This window comes from Otolemur garnettii, unplaced genomic scaffold, assembly GCF_000181295.1.
Source record: "Otolemur garnettii isolate 467f Iridium unplaced genomic scaffold, OtoGar3 scaffold00010, whole genome shotgun sequence".
NCBI classification, from domain to species: Eukaryota; Metazoa; Chordata; class Mammalia; order Primates; family Galagidae; genus Otolemur; species Otolemur garnettii.
In genome coordinates, this window is record NW_003852405.1 from 29,027,438 (window position 1) to 29,053,961 (window position 26,524).

Here is a 26,524-nt window from a genome sequence, read left to right on the forward strand (position 1 = left end):
CCTCCTGGTGCTCCCCTCCCACCCTGCCCCGGGACCTCCTGGTGCTCCCCTCCCACCCTGCCCCTGGGCCTCCTGGTGCTCCCCTCCCACCCTGCCCCTGGACCTCCTGGTGCTCCCCTCCCACCCTGCCCCGGGACCTCCTGGTGCTCCCCTCCCACCCTGCCCCTGGACCTCCTGGTGCTCCCCTCTCACCCTGCCCCGGGGCCTCCTGGTGCTCCCCTTCCACCCTGCCCCGGGGCCTCCTGGTGCTCCCCTCCTGCCCTGCCCTTGGGCCTCCTGGTGCTCCCCTTCCACCCTGCCCCGGGACCTCCTGGTGCTCTCCTCCTGCCCTGCCCCGGGGCCTCCTGGTGCTCCCCTCCCACCCTTCCTCTGGGCCTCCTGATGCTCCTTCTCTGCCTTCTTTTGACAAATGCTCAGCTTTCCTTTCAGACATCCCTGAGTGCAGAGATACGGTCAGAACTTTCCAGGCTTACAGGAGCCCAGAGAAACAGGGGTTTTCAGGAGATGTATCCCTTTCCCCCGGGCAGCTTCCTTATATTTGTGAGATTATTTGCTTTTGTAAGGACTAAGGAAAGTCAGGCACAAGGTACTTTCCCCCTTCAAGATTCCCTAAATGCGAAATCTGGGTTTTGCTCTGTCCCATATCCAATAACCCCCTGCCCACCCCCAGATAACCCCAGAGTGGCACTTCTCAAACTGTAGTCCATAGATGGAGGGTGGGGGTGGTTATTTTCACTGTACCACCAAGAGACTGTTTGACTTTCACAGAACGGAGTAGAGGCACTGGTTGTAACCCTGATGAACCCGGCAGTGTTATCAGGCGGCTATACTGGTCACTGAACCCCCCACTGCCACGTTCTCGCAGTGAAAAGAAGAAGAAAATACTCACGTTACTTAAAAGTGCCCTTGATGAAGCAGTAACAAAGCTACATTTCATTTCCTTTTGACCTTTAAGTGCATGCCCTTTTAATATTTTGTCTGACAAAACGGGAAAGGAGCTTCACACACCTCCGCATGAGGGTCTTCTCGAGAAACAGCACTGGTGTGATTATTTAACTTGCTCAACTAGTTGCTTTTCACATCAAACACCATTTCTACCTTCGGAAAGACCATCTAACACTATGGTTTTTCAGACTTGAGTACCTGGCAGACATTTTTCTGAATAGATAAAGCCTGTCGCTTCAAGGAAAAAAAACACATTGGTGGCCAATGATAAAAGCCAAGTTTTCAAGCTTCAGATCCACCACTTACTAGCAAATTATTTAGCCTTCTACTGTCTTACTCAGAAAGTCAGCATGGCAATAGTGCTGACTCCCCAGAGTGGACACGAGTGTTCAGGACATAACATCTCGCAGGGCTATACAGAGTGCCTCGTACGGTTAAGTGATCCGTAAATGTTGGCTGCTGTTACAGCCACATTGAATTAAAACAGTCATGTTTTTCATAGTTAATTTAAACAAATATGTGAGTCAATTCCATCAAAAGTGTTCATGCTGAGCCCCACTAGATACTTTGAAAATTAATTAACAGTCCTCTAATAATGGGGTAATAATGAAATGGGCTATAATTAAACTACAAAAGGTACTGAAATATAGTAGAACCTCTGTAAGTTGACCACCCAAGGGACTGTAGCAAACTGATCAACATACGGAGGGGGTCGCCATAAGGAACCAGGCCTGCTGGACTGATACTTACACGTGGTACATGACTGGTCTCTGAAAATTAAGTGGTCAGCTATGGAGGTTCTACTGTACTGAATTTTAAGTAAAATTCTCATTTCTCCAGTTTTCCTCAGGACTACTTAAGAAATGCACACAATAATGTGAAATATTGCCAAAATACCTTCCAAAGCTCACTACTTAAAAACAGTTTATCAGAGTGCCAGTGCCAACGCACACAGTGCCACCTGTGTCCCTGACATGCTGAAAGCTACGGCCTTTGAATACTGTCTCAATCCCTGTCACTGACATCACCTCACCTGGAAAGTCAGGTGTTTTCTAAATAGGAGCACTTCCACCAGGCCTCCGGGTGTGAGTTAATGAACGTTGAGATCATGTCAGACTTTGGCCAGAGGCAGGGAATGAAAATGATGAAGGGAAAAAGAAGCCAACATAGATAGGACAGTAGCAAGATAATAATGAAGAGCTTAAGGGCGGCACCGCTGTCTCAAAAGGGTAGGCACCGGCCCCATATGCCGGAGGTGGCGGGTTCAAACCCAACTCCGGCCCAAAAAATAAAAAATAAAAAAAAAATGAAGAGATTAAAAAATGTATCAGATTAGAAGGCTAATCAGAAATGTTGTCAAAAACTATAGGAGCCTTTTAGTGGGACATAAGAGGCTCTTTAAAGGGATATTTTTACATTTTCCCAAGAATTGTCTGTTTTCAGCAATGGGTAAGTCACAGTCTTGTACACCAGCACAGCCCTTATGTCCTGTGTGTGAACAACCAAAGGCCAGAGACTCCTTTTCGTCCTTTTGATCCTCTGGCCCTGGGCTGTGTGATCCCGTCTCTGTCCTTTTAATGGTATTTCTCTATAAGCAGCAGCTGAGCTGCTTTCTTCCTGAATAAAAGGTAATATTCACACAACATTCAAAGGGCTGCCTGGGTCCATCCTCACCACCTTCCACTTTTGGTACAGAAGGTCACGTTTCTTGAGCATTTTTTCCCTTCAGCTGGTGGCCAGTGGGGTCACCTACCGACTTGCACTCGTAAGGACTGCCTTACAAAGAGCAAGAAACACCACCAGCTCGATGCTCTTGCTTGTTCTTGGGAAGAAGGTGGCAGCTCGATGGAGAGGAATGTCTGGCTAGGCTTATAATTAACCAGAAAATCATCCTGCAAGAAACGGCCACAGCAGCAAGAACTTGCCTGGCAGTTCCAGCCCAGGAATTCCAATCATTACTGGTTGTTATGGAAACAGGCCACACTGCTTCCTAACGAATTCATTGTTCCAACAAATATTTGCCCTTCCAGTCATTCAGGGTACCCAAATGAGGGCTGCAGACACAAGGGCTGGGGGAGCACAGAGCGGGAAGGCTAATCATTAGGGAAGACTTAGCAGGGAGCTAGAACTTCAACCTGACCTCAGGGCATGATCAGAAGGGAGGACTGGCATTTCAAGTGAGGCAAGTTCAAGAGATAATAAAGATGAAGGTGGGGCTGGAGCCAGGACTGACTGGGGTGTAGCGGGAAGGAAGAAAGATGCAGGAAAGCCAGGCTGGAGAGAGCTTCGGAATCCAGTCTAACAACTTCGACCTTTTTGTAGACAAAAAGGAGTGAATAGAAACTTCAAAGCAGGGGAAGAGTGCTTTAGGAATGTCCATTTTGTTTTAAAGACTACCAGTGAGAAAAATTGTTTTATCACAAGGGCACTTGCACTAGAATGTTTATTGCAGCTCAATCCACCATCTCTAAGATGTGGAATCAACCCAAGGGCCTATGAATGGTTTAACAAACTGTGGTATATGTATACTGTGGAGTATTACTTGGCCATAAGAAGAGCTGGAGGCTTTACTTCTAGATGGAGTTGAAACACATTCTTTTTTTGAAAAGTATATCTGTTTCAGGTTAATGTGAAGGTATAAACAACTAGGTCAAAATATTTGATTTTGTTAGGTAGAGTCCCTCTTGTGGTTATGACCCACACACAAAAGGTATGCCAACCCTCCCCCCATTCCCCTCCTCCTGTGCCCCTTCAGTGAGAGGACCCCAACTCCTTCCCTCTTCCCCTCCCCCATTACCCCTCCCCCCGACTTGAACTGAAATGAGTTTTTCTCCTACGTGGACAGGTATTAGATTGTCTGCTGACTTCATATTAGTATTGAGTTCATTGGGTAAATGCTTTACTCCCAGTCAAGTATCACAAATATGTGGAAAAAAGTATCCAATGTATTCAATGGGGGGGTATTCAAAGTATTCAATGTAGTCTATGGGTGGGGTGGACTGGTGGGATCTGACCAATGTGCACAACGCGAGGGTGTTCAAGATGACCCCCGGTGAAACGCTCAAGTATAAACTGAATGTTACCCTCAGAAATGAAAACGATGCAACCTAAACATTGTGTACCCTCAGTCTAAAATCAAAAAAACAAAAGACTAGCAGTGAAGATGTCAATCTAGGATTTGAAGTACAGCCCCAGTGTACTTTTGCTACAAAAACAGGTAAAAACATTTTTTTACTTACCAAAAACAACGCTTTGATATAGACCAAACCACACTTGTTCCACTGAAATCAACTAACTTTGGTTTACTTCAAACTCATCAAAACAGCTATGGGTGTATCTATGACATGCGGAGTATTTTTATAAGCTTCATGTTGACCTGCAATAATTCAGTCACAAAGTAACATTCTGCCATCTGTCAAGGAAGGATTTAGTTAAGGCCTTTACTTTCAGAGTCCAGTAAAAACCCCAGATGAAGAGCAATCATTTCCCCTTGTCTCATGGTGGGTTTGCACCTTCTGCTGCCCAAACTGTAAGCTGAAATCTCTTCTACTAGAGCGGTGACTGGTCAGTAGATTGAACTATAGGAGGGTTTGGTTAAGAAAAACCTTTTGCTCAGATCAAGGGTTTCTGTGGACACCTTCAGGTGTCAAGCTTCGTCTGACACCACAGACTCCATATTGTGCTATTGGACCTCCTGAAGGGCACAGGACTCACTTAGTAACAGGTGAGCTGAGGTCTTTAGTTATGCCTAGACAGACAGAAGTGAGGTTTGAAAATACATTTCAAAATTCAACTGAGTACTAAACGATCCACAAATCTGAAATAACAGTACCGCTAGACACAGCAACAACCAGCACAAAACATACTCTACTATGTTTAGAAGTTTTTTTGACCATAGTATTAGAGACACAGATTTCTATGTAAAAATAAAGGGCTCCTACTTTGAATTCCTCGATCTCAAGTTTAAAGGATCTCTCTCATTTTCCTAATTTGGCTTCTGAAAGCTGAATTGAAAAGCTGAATTGAAAATATAAGACTATGTATGGTTTGCATGCCAAGAAAACAGATCATTAAAATTTATGAGAATTGATGTCAGGAGTTTGAGAGCAGCCTGAGCAAGAGCAAGACTTCATCTCTACAAAAAAAAAAAAAAAAAAATTAGCTGTGTGTGGTGGTGCATGCCTGCAGTCCCTGCTACTTGGGAGGCTGAGGCAGGAGGATTGCTTGAGCTAGCCTGAGCAACAGACATAGACTCTGTCTCCAGTTTGCAAAAAAATTATGTGGAAAGGGAATATCTATAGCACAACTGATTTTCCTTTGAAAGAAATTATGACTTTGAGTTTTTCCTCAGTAAAGGATATAAGTAATATAGCTTTGCTTTCTAAAAAGAATGTAAAGTAAGTGTGGGAAGAGTCCATCTAGTTCTCAAGGTTATGGTCAACAAGAGGCAAGCAGATGAGAAGCAGAACAAAGGTAGGTTTCTGGAATTCTCTTAAATTCCAAGCTGTTCTCTCTGCTTCCTCTCCCCTCCCATTAATCCCTCCATTGGCCCCATCTGTCCTTTGAGGGCTCTGATGAATATTAGGGAACCCTCTCCTGATCACATAACCACCCAACTTTACCCCAGACATTTGATCCAGCTTGTTCCCTGGTTCTGCTCTTTCTTTCCTTCCTAATATTCCTCAAGATTTGAGATATATTTATTACTCTCGTCATCTCAGATGGAAGCTCTGTGAATCCTGCTCACTGCCCGGCATGGGCCCGATATTCAATAAGTTTTGTCAGATGGCTGAACCTGAGAGACAGTTTGAGTTCAGGCTAACAATCAACACAGCTGAGTGGTGGGAGAGGGAGACCCTGGAATGGGCCCTGGTCCCCTCCTTGCCACCTGTTGGCTGGATGACCTTGATGTTGGTTGGATGACCTTGATCACACCCCTTAACTTCCTTGGGCTTCAGTTTCCTCACCTTACAATGAGAGAAATTTACTCAGAGATTTCGACGGAAACATCCAGATTTAGTATGCAAAATTTTAAGTTTATCTGATTACACTTCTATGGTGTTGATGAACATTTTTTCCCCACTTATTGAGGAAGTACAGACCTTTTCATTATTCCTGAAAATAAAGATTTTCTGGAAAATGTACAGGTAGACGTATAGGTAGAAGTATTAACTTTTTGATATATTTGGATGATTAGAAGAAAAAGCAGTTAAGTTTTAGGAGGTGCTCTGCTAATACTTGTGCTCTGTGATGCACTTTGTTTTATTCTGTCTTTTTTTCTTCGAGAAGTTCTCTTTCTGCCACCTGAGCTACAGTGCAGAGGCATCATCACAGCTCACTGCAACCTCAAACTCCCTGGCTCAAGGGATCCTCCCACTTCAGCCTCCCAAGTAACTGGGACTACAGACACATGTGCCACCACGCTCAGCTAATTTTTCTGCTTTTTGTACAGAAGGGGTCTTGCTGAGTTTCTCAGGCTGCCTTTGGTGCATTTTAAGCTGCTGCACAACTGGTTCCTTTTATTTCCATGAGGAAAACTGAAAATCCCACTCGCCCGCTCATTAGCTCTGTGATCGTGGACAAGTTCCTTACCCTTCCAGAGTCTCAGTTTCCTGGCCTGTGTAAACAGATGTGTAATATGGATAGAGCACCAACCGGGTGCAACCAGGATTGAATCAGGCACCCCAGAGCATGGTAGGTGCTCGGGAAATGTTGGTAAACCCCAAATGCAACTTACCCTAAAGTTTTCAGTGAGTTTTACGGTACTGGGGCAAAGAACAAATGAGACTGTTTTCCCGTTAGCTATGTAGAATATAGGATGTGGTATAATTGAATATGTGGTCACTGATGCACTCTGCTTGGGAAGGAAGGGGTCAGCGTTCAAATAGAAAAGGTGTGTATCAAATTTTAACATACGGCATCTTACCCTTATGAAGTACTTTGTTACTGTAGAGCTGAACTTGGAAGTGTGAAATTCCTTAGAGTCCTTTTTTTTTTTTGAGACAGAGTCTCTCTATCTTGCCCTGGGTAGAGTGCCATGCCATCTCAAACTCTTGGGCTTAAGTGATTCTCTTGCTTGAGCCTCCCAGGTGCCGGCGACAATGCCCGGCTATTTTTTTGTTTAGCAGGCTTGGGCCGGGTTTGAACCCTCCAGTCCCTGTGTACGTAGCCAGCACCCTAACCACTGACTATGGGCGCTGAGCCGAGTCCCACTTTTTTATGCTGAAAAGATAATCCAAAAGCAATAAATGAAAGCAACAATTTGGAAAGCTCAGGAGTGTTATTTTGAATAAAAAGGGGATAAGACTTTAAGACAGGGTGAGAAATGAATAACATTTTTTTATTTTCTACCAAGTTCTTACTATTAGCATTTGTATTAGAAAATGTGAGGGCTGTTACTTACCAATCATGAAAATAATTTTGCACTTCCTCAAATCTTCCATGAAGCCTTTAAAGGAAGAATAACTTCAGTTATTGGCAAGAAATGCTGCAATGAAGCCCTGGTTTTACTCATGTCATGTAAAACCCCAAATCCTGAAGTTTTCTTTGATAAGAAGCTTGAAGTTGAGTAAGTCGAATTAATAGGTTACAATTCATAGTCAAATGATGACCATTTCATTTTATATATTTTCATTTTAACATCTATCAATTTCAGGTGCTAAAACTGATGTCACTAGTTAGCATACTTCCCAAAGAAAGCTAATTTAAAAAACGACTTCTGAATCTTCCTAAAAAATTCAGTTTGGTGTTCGTTCATATTTTTAAACATTTGCTAAGAAGACTTTTTTTTTTTTTTTTTGAGACAGAGCCTCAAGCTGTCCCCCTGGGTAGAGTGCCATGGCATTACAGCTCACAGCAACCTCCAACTCCTGGGCTCAAGCGAGTCTCCTGCCTCTGCCTCCCAAGTAGCTGGGACCACAGGCGCCCGCCACAACGCCAGGCCATTTTTTGGTTGTAGCCGTCATTGTTGTTTGGCGGGTCTGGGCTGGGGATTCGAACCCGCCACCTTAGGTGTACATGGCTGGCGCCTTAGCCGGTTGAGCTATAGGCGCCAAGCCTGCTAAGAAGACTTTTAATAAAGAGGGCTTGAAACCACACGTAGAGTGTCTGCAAAACAACATTTAAAAAAATAGTTTCTATTTATAGCAAATCATGTTATTTTCCATTTAATGTAGCAATATACAATTTTCTTTCAAAACAAATGCATCTAATTAACAGCACTTCATATTTTATATAGATGGTAACTACTTTTGAAAGCTAGCTCATTATTCTGACAGTTATAAAACTTAGATTTAGTAAGACTGGGCGGGTTCATTCATATATACAATCCCTACAAAAAATGTTTTTTTGTAGGAATCCACAATTAGCTTAGTGAAAGCCTCAACTCTACCAGAGAGATACAGAGATAGAAAGAGAGAGAGAGAGAGAGAGAGAGAGAGAGAAAGAGAAAGAGAGAAAGAGAGAGAGAGAAGTGAGGGAATAGGCCTGAGAATAAGGTTGGGGGCAGAGAGGAGAGAGTGAGTTGGGAGCAGAGGAAAGAAATGAATTTGAAATCTTTGCAACCACATGTTTTTCACAGCCAAGGATGAATTTTTTGTTCTTTTAAATAAAATCTAATTTCTTTACAGAATAGCCCATGATGACTGGAAAAATCTTATGTTGTCTGGAGTTTTCCATTAAAGACATGCTGGTGTTACTGGCATGTGAGACCAGGTAGTCAGCTCATCTCTTCCAGGATGTGGGTTTACTTTCATGAACCTGAGCAACTCTGAATCTATTGACAGTCCAGGAAAATGGTCATGGTTTCAGGGTTGTTATTGTTGTTGTTGTTGATGTTGGTTTTTTTTTCTTTTTTGGTATGACTGTATCTGATTTCTGTATTAAAAATACAGAGTTATTTTTAAGTTATTAATAATATATTCGTATAATGTAGTCATTAGGATTAAGTTTTTTTGTTGGTTTTCTTTGAGACAGAGTCTCTGTTGCCAGGTCTAGAGTGCCATGGTGTCACTAGGTAGCTCACAGCAACGTCAAACTCCTGGGTTCAGGAGATCTGCTTGCCTCAGCCTCCCAAGTAGTTGGGATTCCAGGTGCCCACCACAACACCCAGCTAGTTTTTCTATTTTTAGTAGAGATGGGGTCTTACTCTTGCTCAGGCTGGTCTTGAACTCCTGGGCTCAAGCAATCCACTTGCCTTAGCCTCCCAGAGTGCTAGGATTACAGTGTGGACCACTGTGCCCAGCCAGAGTATAGAGTTTTTAATGACACGAGAACATGCTTATGTTATATGTATACATAATTGGGAGATAATACTCGCAGATACACATGTATCCTCAATTACATAAAATGTATATCAATATTTAAGCAACACACGGGCATGCAATATGCTAGAATATTGACCGTGATAGTTTAAAGGTCGTAAGGTTTTAAACGAGTCTCATTTTCTTTTTTTTTTGAGACAGAGCCTCAAGCTGTCCCCCTGGGTAGAGTGCCATGGCATTACGGCTCACAGCAACCTCCAACTCCTGGGCTCAAGCGAGTCTCCTGCCTCCGCCTCCCAAGTAGCTGGGACCACAGGCGCCCGCCACAACGCCCGGCTATTTTTTGGTTGCAGCCATCATTGTTGTTTGGCGGGTCCGGGCTGGGGAATCAAACCCACCACCATTGGTGGTACGTGGCTGGCGCCCTAGCCAGTTGAGCCACAGGCGCTGAGCCACGAGTCTCATTTTCTACCTTAAAAACATTTGTATAGTGAGTCTGTGTTAATTTTCTAGCCATGAAAAAAGAACACTGTATTAGGCAATCAATCATCCCTTATCCCTTTTTGAGACTGAGTTGATTATTTGCACTTAGCTAAGTGACAGCTAAGTGATAGCTCACATTTTTGTGCCTCTGTCCATGAATCACCATGATGTCATTTGGTGACTGTTATTTTCACGTACTGCTATTGTCATTAGCAGCAAATGACACTTTATCTACCACCTCATGCTCATGCAGCAGTGCGGGATGAGAGCTGGGGATAGTTAAGAAGACAAATCACTGCCATGTATGTTTCAGTCAATATTATAAACATATTTCCACGACTGTATCCTAACAACTTTCATCACCAGTGGAAATGTTAGAAGGTATTTTACCCAGGACAATCATGAACCTTATCTTCTTTGGACATTCTCAAATTCACATAATTTTATCTATTTTCAGTTACATGTATAGGTAATTATGGGGAGTGTTTTTAATTTTTTCTAGACTTTTAATATGACAAAAATCACAAACTAGTATAACCTTGGTGTGGGTTACATTGGGCCCCACGGTGTGGTGCAGGATCGTAAATACTATTCAGGAAGAAGAGTTTCCTGTTCCAATTAAGTTGGAAGAGTTGAATGAAAGTTAGAAGCTTCTGCACTGAGGGGCTCGTGGGAGCCTTGCTGTGGTCATATTAACACATATGTGAATCTTCCAATGGGACTGAATGTTAAGTGTTTCCCAAGCGTATTTGACCGGAGCCTCTTTTCACTGAGCATCTCGGGAGTCACATTCTCTGGGTGGTTAGGAGACACAGCCCTTTGGGTTTTGCATGGACCAAGGTGGGAGAGATCTAATGAGCCCACTGTTAGTCACACTCCCTGGCTAAGGGAAAGTACGTGCCCTTGGTATTTTATTGCCTAGCAGCCGGCATTTAATAAAGAGGCCATGTTCAAAGGTACTAACATGAAAAGTCTGGTCTGATCAGTAAGAGAAACTCACCTCCCAGGGTGTCCTCTCCAAATACATGTAAGTGGTCATCACCCTGTCAAAGGAGACACAGTATTAGATGTCAGTCATATCAGGTACAGCGCTAAACTCCTGGCCAACATTAACATACGTAAACTTCCAAGCAGTTCTAAGATGGACAATATTTGACAGAAGAAGAAACAGAATTCTAGAAGTTGTTGAAGGGCGCACCGTAGTGTGAGACAGAGCTCAGGTGTGAACACAGGCTGTCTGTCCCTGGAGTCCATACTCTTTTTAACCAGTCCAGGAGCCGGCCTCATCTTCTGGGGCTTCTATACACAGAAAAGCCCACTTCAGGGGGACAAAGCCCTGCAGTGCTGGCCACTTACTGACAGGTGTGGCCACAGCTGTTTTAAGAATAACTTCATAATTTAAACTAAGGTTGGCAACTTTTTTCTGTAAAGGGCCACATAGTATATTCAGGATCATAAGCCACACGGTCCCTGCCACACCTCTTTACCCACTCACTGGCCACAGCTTGCCAATGCCTGGATCAACACACAAGACGAGGAAAGTTCGAGTGGCCAGCTTTTACTGATGCCTGCCATTAAGATTTTCATTTATTTTTTATTTTTAACTTTATTTTTGTTGTTGACACTATTATAGATAGAATAGCTGCAACCATATTAGAAACTAAAAACCTGTTCACAGAAACAAGATGAAGAAAATAGATCAGGATGGTAACCACAGTCTTTGGATGGTGAGAACATGGGTGAGTTTCTTTTTTTTTTTTTGAGACGGAGCCTCAAGCTATCCCCCTGGGTAGAGTGCTGTGGCATCACGCTCACAGCAACCTCCAACTCCTGGGCTCAAGCGAGTCTCCTGCCTCAGCCTCCCAAGTAGCTAGGACCAGAGGCGCCCGCCACAATGCCTGGCTATATTTGGTTGCAGCTGTCATTGTTGTTTGGTGGGCCCGGGCTGGATTTGAACTTGCCACCTTAGGTGTATGTGGCTGGCGCCTCAGCCGCTTGAGCCACAGGTGCCGAGCCCATTTTATTTTTTTTAATCAAACAGATACTCTATTCCTTACAGAGTAGTCCATGGTGGTTGGAAAAAAATTCAGAAAAAATTTATAAAAAGGCATTTGGTGAGAATTCTTACTTCCTACCTGTGTCTTTATCTATACTGTTTTCTAATCCCTTATCACTTCCAGGTAACTACTTACAGAAATTTCTTTCAAGACACATAAAAAATGACTTCCAGATATCCAGGGAGATACTTCAATGTATATATTTGAGACAGGATCTTATTCTGTTGCTCTAGGCAGAGTGAAGTGGCACCATCATAGCTCACAGCAACCTCAAACTCCTGGGTCAAGTGGTCCCCCGGCCTCAGGCTCCTGAGTAGCTGGGACTGCAGGCGGCCACCATGATGTCTGGCTTATTTTTTTATATTTTGTAGAGATAGGGTCTTGCTTTCTATTTTTTGTAGAGATGGGGTCTTGCTCTTGTTCAGGTTGATCTCAAATTCCTGGCCTCAAGAGATCTTCCTGCCTCAGCCTCCCAGCGTGCTGGGATTACAGGCGTGAGCCATCACATCTGGCCTAAATATATATTCTTGTAACCACCATTTCTCACGCACTACAGTATCCCACTTTCATTATGCATGCATGTGTGTTTATGATGTAATATTATTCTATAAAACACTGTTCTGCTGCTTGTTTTTTCACTTATCGATATATCCTGAAGAACTTTCTGTGTCAGTACAGAATGTTCTTAGTACAGAATGTTATGGGCTGAACATATTTGATTGTATGGATGGTGCTATAGATGTTATTTGTTAAACTAGTCCTTTATTGATGGACCACTGTTTCCAATCTTTGACTATTTTGGAAAAAGTGACACAGTGAATAAATTTGCATAAATGTCATTTCATACACTTATTTCTGTAGGCTAAATTCTGAGAGGGGGTGCGGCCTGGTCAAAGGGCACATGTGTTTATAATTCTGATAGACTTTTTGCCAAACTGCTCCCCATAGGTCTGTACCATTTCGCAATGGGATACTAAATCATCCAAACTGACCAAGAGGAAGAGGATAAACATAGGCACAGATTTGATGTAAATGCCATCCATGACTCACAAGTGTCAAGCCAGGATGCAGTCTGCACTGATGTGATTATTACCAGAGAGGGTGGGGAAGGTGCGGCCAAGCCGCCGACACGAAAAGGAGATTTCAGGTCGCTACACCTTTCTGATGCTGTATGCTGGGTAATACGTTAGCAGTTAACGTATTAAGACTCCCGCATCAAGCTTAGCAAACCATCTGAAAGGGGGTTTTATAGGTTTACTGGCACGCTATGAAGTTTTGAAATCCCTGCATCTTCAGCAGGAGAAGATTGGAGATAGAACCGTTAACTACATTTTATCAGAAGGGAGAAGGGAAATTGGTCCTTGAAAATGTTTTGAATGTTTACAGTTCTTTCTCAATCACTTATTAGAGTAATGTGCACTTTGAATAAAACGTGTCCGGGAAGTGGGATGTAATTTAGTTACACCCGAGAATGTATCCTGCAGCAAGTCCCGATCCTCATTGACTGAAGTACACACAATTAGGGACCCGCTCGCTGTGGGAGTACGTGTGTAATTCAGCAAACGGGGACTGACAAACACAGAGGCTGCTGGGCTGACCTTTTCCAGGCCTGTGAAATTGCAGGTTCTCCACATGAACGGCTTTAAACAGTGGTTTACACACCTCGTTCTCTAGGAGGAATGGTGTTTTTCTTCTTTACGTATAAACTGAAATGTTGATGACTCTAATGAGAAATTGTAAAGAAAATATTTTCTCACTGTTGCCCTGGATGTTCCTAGTTTCACCATCTCAGATGTGTCCAACTCACCCCTCCCCTAGAATTACGAAGGAAAACACTTTGAGCTGGTCTCCCTGTGGCAAATGTGGCACCAGGGTCAAGCAGGGCTCTGTGAGGCTGGGGTGTAACGGAAGTCAATTCCCATTCTGACTTCTTAAACTTTAATGTTGGCCATAAAGTCACCACTGACTGGAGTGTTACCAACCAGAGTAACTTGGCCTTTACCTCCTTGTTTTCTAATTACTTGTAAAACAGAAATAAATGGCAAAGCTTAGTGCTGGGGGGCCTGACACAGCCGCACACGAACTCTTTCCTCTCCCCCCCAAGGTGAAGACACAAAGGATCTGATTAGCACCCCTCCCCAAGTATGTGCCAGAGGACTCTAAACTTCTGGGTAAGCTGTGGAATTTGCCCTCCCACTCCAGCCCCATATGAAAGGGGTCTCTAACACCACCTTTGCACTGCCCAGGCGGGTCACCCTCCCCTTTCCATGAACCTGGCCTGAACTCTGCTGCAGTCTCTCCCTCTGGGTGCCGCAGCTGACACCTCTCACTTAGCTTCAACCACTGGGAATTACGGAGCACAGTATGCACTTAGCAAAAGGGGAAATCAGACAAAGCATTAGAATAAAACTCATTGTATGTGTGTTCACACACTTTTCAGGGAGAAGAAGGATGCCCCAGAGGCAACTTCCTGTCCCATCGCCTTTCTTTAAGCAGGAAGTAAGACTGGGAGATGGAAGGTCTGGAAGGAGAGAGCTGGGGGCTCGAGAGACGTTGGCAACTGCTCCTCTACCATGAGTTCCTCCACCTGCGGCCTATACCCAATGCTGCCCTGAAGTCAGAAGCATGTCTCAATTATCGCTATGTGAATTTCTATGAAGGTTTTGAGACAGATCAAGTTATGGTCCATTATTTCACTTTGAAGCAACACAGTCGCAGCGTCCTTTCCTTTCACCGTGCAAGTTTCAACTTGCTCAGCTTATTGGTGTTGCTGGGGGCCTGGTTTGTTTCTATCCATGTGGATTTTGTTTCTTGATTTGGGGGCAAAGGGAAGGCATTCCAGGTGGGGCAAACATAATACAAAACCTTCCTAATGACTCACACACCACAGATACAACGAACAGCTTTCCGTGGACCACTCCTGAATCTACAGTCCGCTCCGGCCTGGACTGTCATTACTCCTCCACTCTGTGTCTGTGCTCAGTCCCCTGAGGGCCCAGAGGGTGAGACTGAGCAGGCGGTGACACCTGGTTAGCTTGTGGGACCACCAGCCAAGGAAGAGCAGAAAAACAGCACTGGGCGGGAGCTGGGCATCGGAGAGGCAGGTCAAAAGAAATGTTCTTGCCACCAGAAGCCTGAGGTGTACCCATGCCTGAGGTGATGGGCGTTAGTCAGAATCTGGAGTCTGAGAGGAGCTGGAGACAGCCCAGCGACTGCTCAGCAGTGCTATCTGCAACTTGTATAAAGTTCATGCTGTTTTGTCCACACTAGTTAAGATAAACTTTACATGAGATAAATAAGTCAATTAATCTTCCCAGAACTGGACCCTCTGCTCTGGCCTCTGGACCCCTGCTTATTATGTTTGCCCCACCTGTGGCTTCACTTTGCCCCAAGTCTGTCCATGTTCTGCCCCCCCACCCCCCATTTCATTTCCCCTCCTCCTTGAGCCTTTTGTCAGGTGCTGCTCCCTCACGAGACTCCCTGGAATCACCCATTTGGCCCAGAGCATGTGTGGGTGGCAGGAATGGCAACAAATGCCAGAACATTTTTGAAATACGTGCCGTATGCCAGGTGTAGTGCTAAGCATGTCCTGCAGACAGGGGTGTCTAACCTTTTGGCTTCTCTGTACCACATTGGAAGGAAAGCTGTCTTGGGCTACACATGAAATATACAGACATTTAAAAAAGCGAATGAGCAAAATAAAAAAGGTCCACGCACAATTTTCATGATATCTACCACTACCGATGAGAAGAATGTTCTCGAGATCTGCAAATGTGAGGGAGTGCTAAGGATGCAGGGGCCACAAGCCAAGGAATGTGGGCAACTTCTAGAAGCTGGAAACCCAAGGAAATGGATTTTCCTCTGGAGCTTCCAGGGGGAATGCAATCTCACTGCCACCTTGACTTTAGCTCAGTGAAACTTATTTGGACTCCTGACTTCCAGAACTGTAGGATAATAAATCTGTGCTCTTTTTATCCACCAAGTTTGTGGTGATTTGTTACAGCAGTAATGGGAAATACATACAAACTTCTGCTGTACGCTGGGCACTCTTCCAGGGACAGGGAATGTAACAGTGAGCAATCAGCTTTGACTCACTGAGTATATTAGGTATTTGAATGTGTGCCAAAACAAAGGTTTGCAAATGACTTTTATCCATGGAAGCTTTTATTCAAACAGAATCTCGTGTGTAAGGCTAATATGTAAAACAGATAAGAATGCAGCTACTATTGGTGAAGGGAGATGGGAGGCTCGGAGCCCTGCCAGGGCCCCCCTTCTGCCTCCCTCGGTGTCTCTGGCAGACACTCTGAGACTGTCGTTAGCAGCCTCCGCCACCTTTTCTTGCAGAGAGCTCACCTCTCTCTTTGGATGCAGAAGATGCCAGACACTTGTTTTCTCATCCTCCCTCCCATTATGAGCATGGGTTTGTGACCAAATCTTGGCCAAGAAATTGTAGAAAGCAGGATTTGGGGGGACTTTCGGAGAAAGAGGATTTCCTTGCTAAAAAAGAGTGACACACATTGAAAGAATCAGTGTAATGCCCCCATTGTAGCTTTGCAAGTGGTTGTGCAAGAGGCCACATCTGGAGCTGCCACCACCACCTTGCAACCTGGAAGGACAGCATTGCTGTGCCCTAAGGAGGGCAGGTGGGAAAGACGGACACGGCTTGGTCTCTGTGACTTTGTGTCACTGCTGGAATAACTCTGGCACCATCTACCTCTGGACTGTGGATAAGGGTGAAAACAACTTTAACCAATTAGGACGATTTTAGTTACTTGCAGGTGGCAGCAAGCTCACCAAATCCTACTGAATCTATTATGCAAAACTGCAAAATCCTTGCTTGGGTGAATGATGGTGCAAGTATACAGAATTTTTTTTTTTTGACCTTTATTTACTTATTTATTATTATTATTTTGCAGTTTTGGGCCAGGGCTGGGTTTGAACCCACCACTTCCAGCATATGGGGCTGGCACCCTATTCCTAGTCAGCATGTTTTTAGAGCTTTCGGAGAACTCTAGTTCAATATTCTCCTAAGAATCTGGCCGCTGTACAAGGCCCGCTGGGGTTCACGCTCCTACAGAGGTGTTCACGTGCTGAGACTGGGAGTCTCACAGTTTGCAGGGAGGATGCTTTGTTGTTGCTATTCTTGCTTTTTCATTATCAATCACGATGACCTCTCTTCATTATTCTCAATTTTATTTATTCTGAGCTGTTTAATTAATGCTACCCTATGTGGCTGTAGTTCCTTTGTATTGACAATCTTTGGGGATAAATTTTAAGATCTGCATGTTCTATGGTTTATAGATGAACCTCCATACTCCTCTGGTCACAGAAGATACGTCTCTAACCAGCCCCAAAGGCTCCAGTGCAATAAAGGTTGGTGCCATGGCAGAGTTATGTATTTCAGGCAAAAGTTACAAACAGGTGGAGAAAATGGGCAGTGGATCCAATAAGGAAAGCGTTTTGGTGCATCCTAAATCCTGAAAGATGTTTCTGTCATCATGTTATGATAACAATCCCGGCCGCTACTAAGTATCATCTCAGTTAATCTGCTCACCACTGCAGCCTGCGGAAGGAGGTGTTAACCACCCTTATTTACATACCTATAGCTGTGTCATGGAGGTCAAGGGATGTGCCTCAGGTGTACAGCTGCAAAGTTTGTGAGCCAGGCTTTGAATTCAGGTCCGTCTGATTCCAAAACCAGGCATCATCTTTTAAAAATCTTCTTTTTCTCTGTAGCCCTGGGTAGAGTGCTCTGGTGTCCTAGCTTGCAACAACCTCAAACTTCTAGGCTCGAGTAATCCTCCTGCCTCAGCCTCCCTAGTAGGTGGGACTACAGGTGTCTGCCACTATACCCAGCTAGTTTTTTCTATTTTTAGTAGAGATGGAGGTCTCATTCTTGCTCAGGGTGGTCTCAAACTCCTGAGCTCAAGGGATCCACCCACCTCGGCCTTCCAAAGTATTAGGATTATGGGCATGACCCACCCCTCTGGCCTAAAAATTTATCCTCTAAATGTGCTATTAAAGAGCAAATTCAAAATCCTGAAGATAAATTATGGGGATTGGGCTGCGTCTATGCTCATAAGGTATTTTTTCACTACTGATTCAAAACTGTATTGGAATTACCAAATACAGGCTAAACTATTTGTCAAATATATTCTATGGAAAATAGTTTTTACCTATGCATATTGATCTCGAAAGCCACATAAAATTTCCAGTCCTGTGCCTCCAATATATTTTGTTTTCTATTTTTCATGCATGCAGTGGGTGCTGGAAGGGTGGCTGGCAAAGGGACATACTCATTATTGAACTCCCAGCAGGGACCGCAGCAGGTGCTTTCACAGCCATCTCATTACTCATGTGCTGACACCGCTAGGCAGGGTAGGCGTGTACCAGCACTCATTTATATAAATGAAGTGAGAAAATTAGGCCGTGACTATTTTACCTTATAGGTTTACCTACCTTAAGGAGAGGGAAAAGGCACATTGGCAGTTAAAAAAGTTTTGATGTTTGCCCTTTTCTGCGCCATTGTACAAAGCTGTCTGTGGTAGATGAATGGCATTTGACCTTGGCTTTGTGCCCTTCCCTGCATCCATGCCCTCTTCCAGTGGTGCTTGCAGATCCTCTCCCCCAGAGCAGAATACTGCTCATCCTTGAAGCTGTGCTGTTCTTGTGACTTGCTGCTCAGCCTTCAGAATGAGGACGATGTTACAGTGCCTAGTTCCAAGGCTATGCTTCAAGAATCTCATGTGCTCCTTCCTTTCTTGGGCCCTGCCACTGTCACAAGACCTGAGCGTGAGAGGCCATGTGGGGCACAGTTTGGGTCTTACTGGCTGAGGCTCTGCCCAGCCCAGCCAGGCCTGGGCTAACACAGCAGCTGACTGCATCCATCGGTCAGGATTCCATCAGAGAACCAGAACCACCTGCCTATTTATGTTATGTCCATATTGATATCTATGAGATTTATTGAAATAAACAGGCCTACACAATTATAGGGGGTAGTGAGGCAAGTCTGAAATCCACAGGGCAGCCTGGAGGGCTGGAAACTCTTGGTCAAGAGCTGATACTGGAGGTTACATGCAAAGTTCTCTGGGAAATCTCACTTTGCTTTTTGGATCTAACAGTGGATTAGACGGGGCCCAACCACAGTATTGACATAATGGTCTTTACTTAAAGTCAGCGGATTGTAGTTGTTAATTACACCAATGCCACACCTTCACAGCAACACCTAGATTAGTTCTTGATGAAACAACGGGTGTGATAGTTTAGCAAAGTTGACACATGAAATTGGCCATTGCCCTGGGAATGTGCGAGTGAGCTGAGATCAGCTGAGATCCATGGAACTGCTCAGCCAATCCTAATTGCTTGGGAGAATAACAGAGACTGTTTTAAGCCACTGAGTTCTATGCACTGATGTGCAATGAAGCCAGAAAAGTGGCCTAAAGTGGGACTCGGAGGGGGACTCTGAGAAGGTAAGCTGCGGCAGCACAGCTGACCTGGCCTGCTCAGCCCCCCAACACCTTCCAGGACTGTCTCCTTGAGCTTTCGTCATGATTGTGAGGATGTCTGTCTCCAAAGACTTTGGGGGAGGTCGTCACCCTTAGACAAGCGTTGTTATAGTCTTAGAGTAAAGGTGACTTGTCTGTTGGTTAACTGTTGTTACATTGTCAGCACAAAGCCTACTTTTAGGTTGTTTTCTCTGATGATTCTTTTAGATAAAAGTTAACATTTTCTAAGTTGGTTTCCTTGTATCCCATTGTAAAATCTATTAGAACTGTAACTGAGGCAGAACAGATTTGCGAGGCCACTCTGTCATTCTCCAAAATCCCTGGCCTTCTGATAATGAAGCTTGTTGGACTTAGTTCCCGTCTCTGCTCTGCCTGACACTGACAAGCGGCCAGACCCTCTTCCTACTGGGACAGCAACAGTTAACAGAATACTCCCCTGCTTATTTTCAAATGACATTTGAAAATTATTTAGCTCAAGGACTTGTGCCTTTTCTATGCTATAATTTTCCCCAAATAATGCAGAAGACAGCTAGCTACAGGTTGGTTAATAGCGTGACCTGGCCCACCCCAGTGCCTTTGGAAATGGGCTCCTCTTTGTTTTAGAAGCCTCAGCACAAAGCTTCAAAGCAGGCAAAGAGAAAAATTCTAATTAATGGTCTTTTGAAAAGTCTTGAGCAAAGAGTGTTTAAAGAATGTTTAAAAAGTATGATGACATCATCTGGCAAAGCACCCACTTAACCCCGTCCCCAAACACACACAGATGCAGGAGCCAAGGAGACGGGTCTGCTCTGTCTACATCTGAAAGCCCCTCAGATATGCTGCAGTAACAGAAAAAGAAACCACCACCACAAGTGGAAATAAGAGGCCCAGGTAAGACAAGTTTGCATGAGAGTTAACCTTTAAAAGCCAGACCATTCAAAATGGAGGGGGCTGGGCCGGGCATGATGGCTCACCTCTGTAATTCTAGCACTTTGGGAGGCTGAGGTAGGTGGATTACTTGAGTTCAGGAGTTCAAGATCAGCCTGAGCAAGACTGAGACCCAGTCTCTACTAAAAATACAAAAACCAGTTGGGTGTGGTGGCAGGCACCTGTCAATCCCTGTGCTCAGGAGGCTAAGGCACGAGGATAGCTTGAGCCCAAGAGTCTAAGGTTGCTGTGAGCTATGATACCATGCACTCTACCCAGGGTGACACAGTGAGACTCTGCCTCAAAACAAACAAAAACAATATGGAGGGCTGGACCCCTGCCACCAAGACAAGGCAGTCCCTTCCCATGACTTGCAGCTGGAGGTCTGCCGTAAGGCACAGCCGTCGTGTACAGCTCCGCAGTTGTGCACTGAACAAATATTCTTGGCTAAGAGGCTGAGTAGACACTGCATCCACTTAACGCCTGTGTGTCCACTCAGGTGTGTCTGTGTATGGGGGGGATTGGTCTTTTTGTAATTTGCACAAGGGAACCACATGGGCTAGCAGCAGCCTGCCTTGAGGTGAAGTTTTATCAGTTTTTTCCATATTAAATATTGAGAACAGAAAAATACGTGCAGATGCATAGAGAGAGCAAGAGAGAAAGAATTCGCAAAGTTTCATGGCTTTTGCAAATGCCACTTGCATGGTATCAGTCAGAGTCTGCAACCACCCACCCACATCTCTCCTCCGGGGTTTGAGTAACACACTCTCCACGTAAGCCCCGAGGCTTGCTATACTAACGTGGCCTCTGGCCAGTCCTCTCAGCTCCCATGTGGCCCAACCCAGGTCTGGAGCCCCTCTGAAAACCTTCTCGAGCAGCCCTCGCTGTACTCTGCCTCCTTTGCTGACCCACATGGCCATCCCTTTCCCACACGTGTGATGATACCCTAGGGAGGACTGGATGAGGTATGGAGGGAAAGGTATGAGGGAAAGGCCTGCCCACAGGTTATGGAACCTTCCACTGTGGGAGAGGCTGGCACTGGTCTTCCCCTTGGGCATTCAGAGCGGTCTCTTCCCCCTGAAATTGCAAGATTCAAAGCTTTTAAGGATGGTGGGCGTGTTCTACAGGTTGGACTCAATCTTTCTCATCAATGCCTCTCTGTATCTTTTCTTTATGTGAACTAAAATTAGAGAAGTGAAACCCAAGGAAAGGTAAATATGGAGATTTTGCCACGGATTTGACACATGTAGACAAGAAAATCAGGCATGGAATTACCACGTATGAACTAAGTGTCCTGTAAGAGAATTACTGTAGGCTGAACACAACTGAGCATTGAACATTAGCGTCACAAAAGCGCATTTATGAGTCATCAGCTTTGGGCCCAAAACGTTTTCCCTGCTCTTCCTCTACTAGTCACTGTGTGGGGAGCCCTGCACGGAGGAGAGACTCCCAGGGTGGGACAGGGACGCTCACTATCATGAGGATGCTCTTCACAGACACCCCGACAGAGACGTTAGGAACCTCCGCTTCGCACGGAAGGGAAGCGGGGCTCAGGAGTGGGGGACACGGTGTCCTACACTGTGATAGCTGACACCTGCAGCAGGGCCCGGACTCCAAACACTCCTGGGTTCCTTCCTACCCGTGAATGAATGAAAAAATCAGGGAACTTCATACTATTTTCCACACAGGAGTATGTTAATGCATATCTGGGGAGATTTACAATTCTTGCATGTCCACATCTAAGCAGTATGGTCCCACAGAAGCTGCCATGTTCTCTTTAAATTCAATGCCTTATATTTATACGATAGAGAAAATGGAGAACATTTTCATTTCTACTACCTGCAATGCAGTGTGGTGTGTTAGAGAAAGTACTGGACCTCTAAAAACCTGGGTGCTATGATTTCAATGTTTTGTCCCCTTCAAAATTCATGTGCGGGAAACTCAATCTCTGGTACAAAAGCATTGGCAGATGGGGCCGCTGGGGGGTGTTCAGATCACGAGGGTCTCCCCCTTATGAATGGATCGTTGCCACTATGAAAGGGGCTTGTGGATGGGGATTCTCAGTTGCCCTTCACCACAGACCAGCACCTTGATCTTGGACTTCCCAGCCTCCAGAACTGTGAGAACTAAATTTTTGTTATTTATAAATCATCCAGTCTGTGGTGCTCTGACTCAGCAGCACAAAATGGGCTGTGGATACTGGTCTGGGTCCAAACTCTGCTGTGTGCTCTTGGTAACACTGGTGAGGCTTTAGGTGGACACTGAGGGCCTGGCCTGTCAGGTGCTGCGGGCTGGGACCACAATGGCAGGGAAAGAAACATGGCCCCTCTCCTCATGGCCCCTCTCCTCACAGGGTTGGTGTCTAGTTGACTGATATACTAGGTAAACATGTAAGTAAATGTATATTAAATGTGCATGTGTATAAACCACAGGGTTGTGGGAAAATTAAAACAGGAGCCGTGATTTGGACTGCGCTGGGGTGTGGACTCTAGCTGGCCAAGTAGGCAAGGAAAGGAGGGAGGCTGGGTGGGGAAAGACAAGCATGTCCCGGGGAGAGCACTCGGCTGACACTGAGGCCTGAAGGAGGAGCTGAAGGCAAGCATGGGCCCTGGGGCTCAGAGGGCCTCACCTGCTGTGGGGAGGGCTCAGGTTTTATTCCAAGAGCGAAGGTGAGAATGGCATTGGAGGGCTGCAAGCTGGGAAGTGACATGGCCAGTTTTTGTTTTTTATAAAGATCACTCTGGGCAGCACCTGTGTCTCAGTGGGTAGGGCACTGGCCCCATATACCAAGGGTGGTGGGTTCAAACCTGGTCCTGGCCAAATTGCAATAAAAAAATAGCCGGGTGTCATGCCTGGCACCTGTAGTCTCAGCTACTTGGGAGGCTGAGGCAAGAGAATTTCCTAAGCCCAGGAGTTAGAGGTTCCTGTGAGTTGTGACTCTACAGCACTCTACCAAGGGCAACAAAGTAAGACTCTGTCTCTACCAAAAAAAAAAAAAATCACTCTGTGCAGAGCAGGGCCTGGAGGTGTCCTTTGGCCTTAAGTGGAGAGAACAATGGCTGCTGCAGAAGGTTCCTGTGGCTCCCATACAAATGTACGATGCTGGGAGGGGAGGGGGAGGATGGGTGGAGGGAGGGTGATCGGTGGGACCACACCTACGGTCCACCTTACAAGGGTACATGGGAATCTTACTAAATGTAGAATATAAATGTATTAGCACAATAACTAAGAAAATGCCATGAAGGCTATGTTCACCAGTTTGGTGAAAATATTTCAAGTGGTATATAAAACCAGCACACTGTACCCCATGACTGCATTAATGTACACAGCTATGATTTAATACAAATTTTTAAAAAAAGAGTTCCTTATAAAAGAGGAAAAAAAGATGTAAGATGCTATTATTATATGTGGGTCACTAAGAAAAAGTTTCTTTTTGAGACAGAGTCTCACTATGTCACCCTTGGTAGAGTGCTGTGGCATCACAGCTCACAGCAACCTCAAACTCTTGAGCTTAAGCGATTCTCTTGCCTCAGCCTCCCAAGTAGCTGGGACCACAGGCACCCGCCACGATACCCGGCTATTTTTTTTGTTGCAGTTGCTGTTGTTTAGATTCCAGAGCTGGGTTTGAACCTGCCTGCCTCAGTGCATGTGGCCGGCGCCTACCCGCTGAGCTATGGGCGCTGAGCCTCTCTGAAAGTTTTGAGACAGACTATATTAAGGTCTGTTATTTCACTTCCAAAACACACAGTGGGCAGCGTCCTTTCTGATTCAACTGCTCGGCTCATCAGTATTGCCGGGAGGGCTTTATTTGTTTCTGTCTGCGCAGATTTTGTGTTTCTTGATTTTTGTGTATCTCAAAACTTTCATAATAACGCATATATCCTTTGTTACTTAGTATGATCAAGGAAGGAGCTATTGTTCACATCTTCAGAAAAGTCTAGTTTAAGGTTATAAAATAACGTGGGGGTCAAATCTAGAGTTCAAACCCACCCACTGCAGGCCACTCCCCATCACCTTAAAGTTCTCTCCAAGCAGCCTTCAGTGGGAGCTGTAGGTAAGGAAACATCATCCAGGAACATTCTGGAGAGAAATGTCAGGCTCAGGTGTTGTAACTACTAATGACAACTCTCTCAGTCAGCCCAGCCTGGAGTAGATGAACAGAAGGTGCTGGTTAAAATGCAAAGCCAAGCAACGCAAACTCTTAGGAAAGCCTTGGGGAAAATCACTCACCAAACATACCACTTTCTCTTTGCCTTTTTAAAGAATGTTAAGCTCAAGAGCAACTGTAGTATGGTTATTTCTTCACTGCTGTTTTCACTTAATCGAGGCATTGCCATGGAAACTCCAGAACAGACTACTCACTGCCTTCAGTGAATGGCAAATACACATTTTCCATCTACTGAAAGTTGCAGCGATCCTTGAAAAAAAATGGTAATCTTGAGCTGTTCTGTTTTTCTTGGCCTGATAGCAGCATTCCCTCTTCATGGGACTGTGAAGTGGCAGCACTTCATGTTCATGAATGGGAAAGATACATCCTCAGGATGGAGGGTTTGGAAATTTCACCAGGACTCGGACCGGCCGGCCGGCAGCATTCACATGACCCCGTGTGCTGAGCAGGAGGGCAGGCACGGTGGAGAAGCGTCCAGCACACAGAAGCAACCAGAGTTAGCCCCTGGAGATTTTAGTACCCTGGTAGGTTTTTAAGGACTCAAATAATGTACAATTTGACGAGGCCCTTGTTTAGTTACTCAAGTTAACTGCTGGCTTTGCGCTCCCCCCCGCCCTTATTCTCACAATCATCATTAACTGTTGGTCTGCTGCTTCTTTAGCCAATAAGAAGAGAGAACATCAGGATCATATAAAAAATAATTCAGAGTTTGTTTTGCAAAAAGAATAAATGCCTTTGAAAAAGTGAGGGGGCTGATGCTCAGAAGTCTGTTTACTCAGATGTTATCTAAGGCTAAGGAAACAGAGTCACCCCGCTCCCTCGGGTGACTAAAATCCTGTCTTTACTCCCTCCTTCACCCTTGTGTTCAGATGGATGTGATCAGAGATCAGATCGAATTTGCATAAGCCTTTTGCTATTGCTGATCACTTGCATCACACTGTTTGGCTTGGGCATTCATCTGACCCAAATTTAGGGTTCAGCAAGAGTTTTGGTAACTATAGCGGGACGCTGTGTCCGTGACTGGGTGGGGTTTGAGTGTACGGGGGTCATCGCAGCTGCTCGGGCATCTTGCTGGGGGCGGGGGACACCGCTTGTTTCTTCCCTTCCTGCTGGTGTCTGTTGGCTTCGGTGCAAACATGTTTGGATGGAGAGACCTCGGTCTGACTTAGGGTTTGGGCTTGCCCGTGAGTCGCCATGACAAGTGTCGTGATTCTTTATCTTTCCTTTTGCTTTTTGTTGGATAGTTGACAGTGACCTTCATTTGGGAGAGCTGCGGGAATTGTCAGACTTTATCCTTTTGTTCGGTCCTGCAGGCGCTGAGTTTTGTTCTTTGTGTGAACATTTGTGTTCATTTTGTGTGTGAGCATGCCAGCTAGGGGACACCAAATTCGCTCCCTGAATGCAGCCCGTCAGGTGCCTTCTCCGTGGACTGCTTCCAGGTAGGAGCAAATACGATGTAAAAAGATGATTTTCTTTGGTAATACAGCCTGGGCATAATATTCCCTAGATTCAGAAGAAAAATGACCCATATGTGGGTCTTTAAATTATGTTGCTGTTAGGCAATTAAAACTGTCTTGTGATAGGGAAATTGAGATGAAATTCCCTATGTAAAGGGTTTTATGCTATTGCACCAAAGTGAATCTGTACAAAGAAGATACAATTTGATGGCTCTAGGGCTAAAAAACTCAAGCCAAAAGCATTAGAATCTAAGGAATTATAGGAGAAGGATCTCAATCTTTCCACCAGGCTGCCAGCACCCCCTGGCAAATACCCGCTAAAGTACTTGAACCCCCGACACCTTCCCAGGCTGACCCTTGCTGGACCACCTCTGTACAAGGGTTAGGGCACAGAAATGGGTCCAGCTGTGGCCAAGAGTCAGGGGAGCCAGCAAATGGTCTCACTCTCACCAACCGGCACTCAACAGGGTGCCAAATTTGGCCCAGTGGCTGAGGCTCCTCAGGCAAGGAAGTTTCCACCTGCCCCCTCCCACTTGGAGAGCTCGATGCCGATGGAACCAGTGGGGGTGATATGGGTAGATTCCCCCTTTCCCACCTTGGATCTGTTTAATTGGAAAAATAACCCCTCTTATCAGGATGACCCTGAATACACGACCAGGTTATTACCCTGCACCTTTTATACATATCAAACTACCTGGGCTGAGATCCAAGCATCAGTGAATGTTTACTCATGGCCGAGGAA

The 26,524-nt window shown here is 45.1% G+C and overlaps 1 protein-coding gene across 1 annotated transcript in view; it reads right to left on the minus strand.

Moving 5' to 3' along the window:
• The window catches only part of AK5 (adenylate kinase 5), a 227,219-nt gene that overhangs the window by 40,385 nt on the left and 160,310 nt on the right, over positions 1-26,524 (minus strand). The window contains exons 9-10 of the mRNA XM_003784217.1: positions 10,690-10,732; positions 7,349-7,393 (exon numbers count right to left, since the gene is read on the minus strand). Of these exons, the coding sequence (XP_003784265.1) occupies positions 7,349-7,393; positions 10,690-10,732 (88 nt within the window). The remainder of the gene's footprint in view (positions 1-7,348; positions 7,394-10,689; positions 10,733-26,524) is intronic.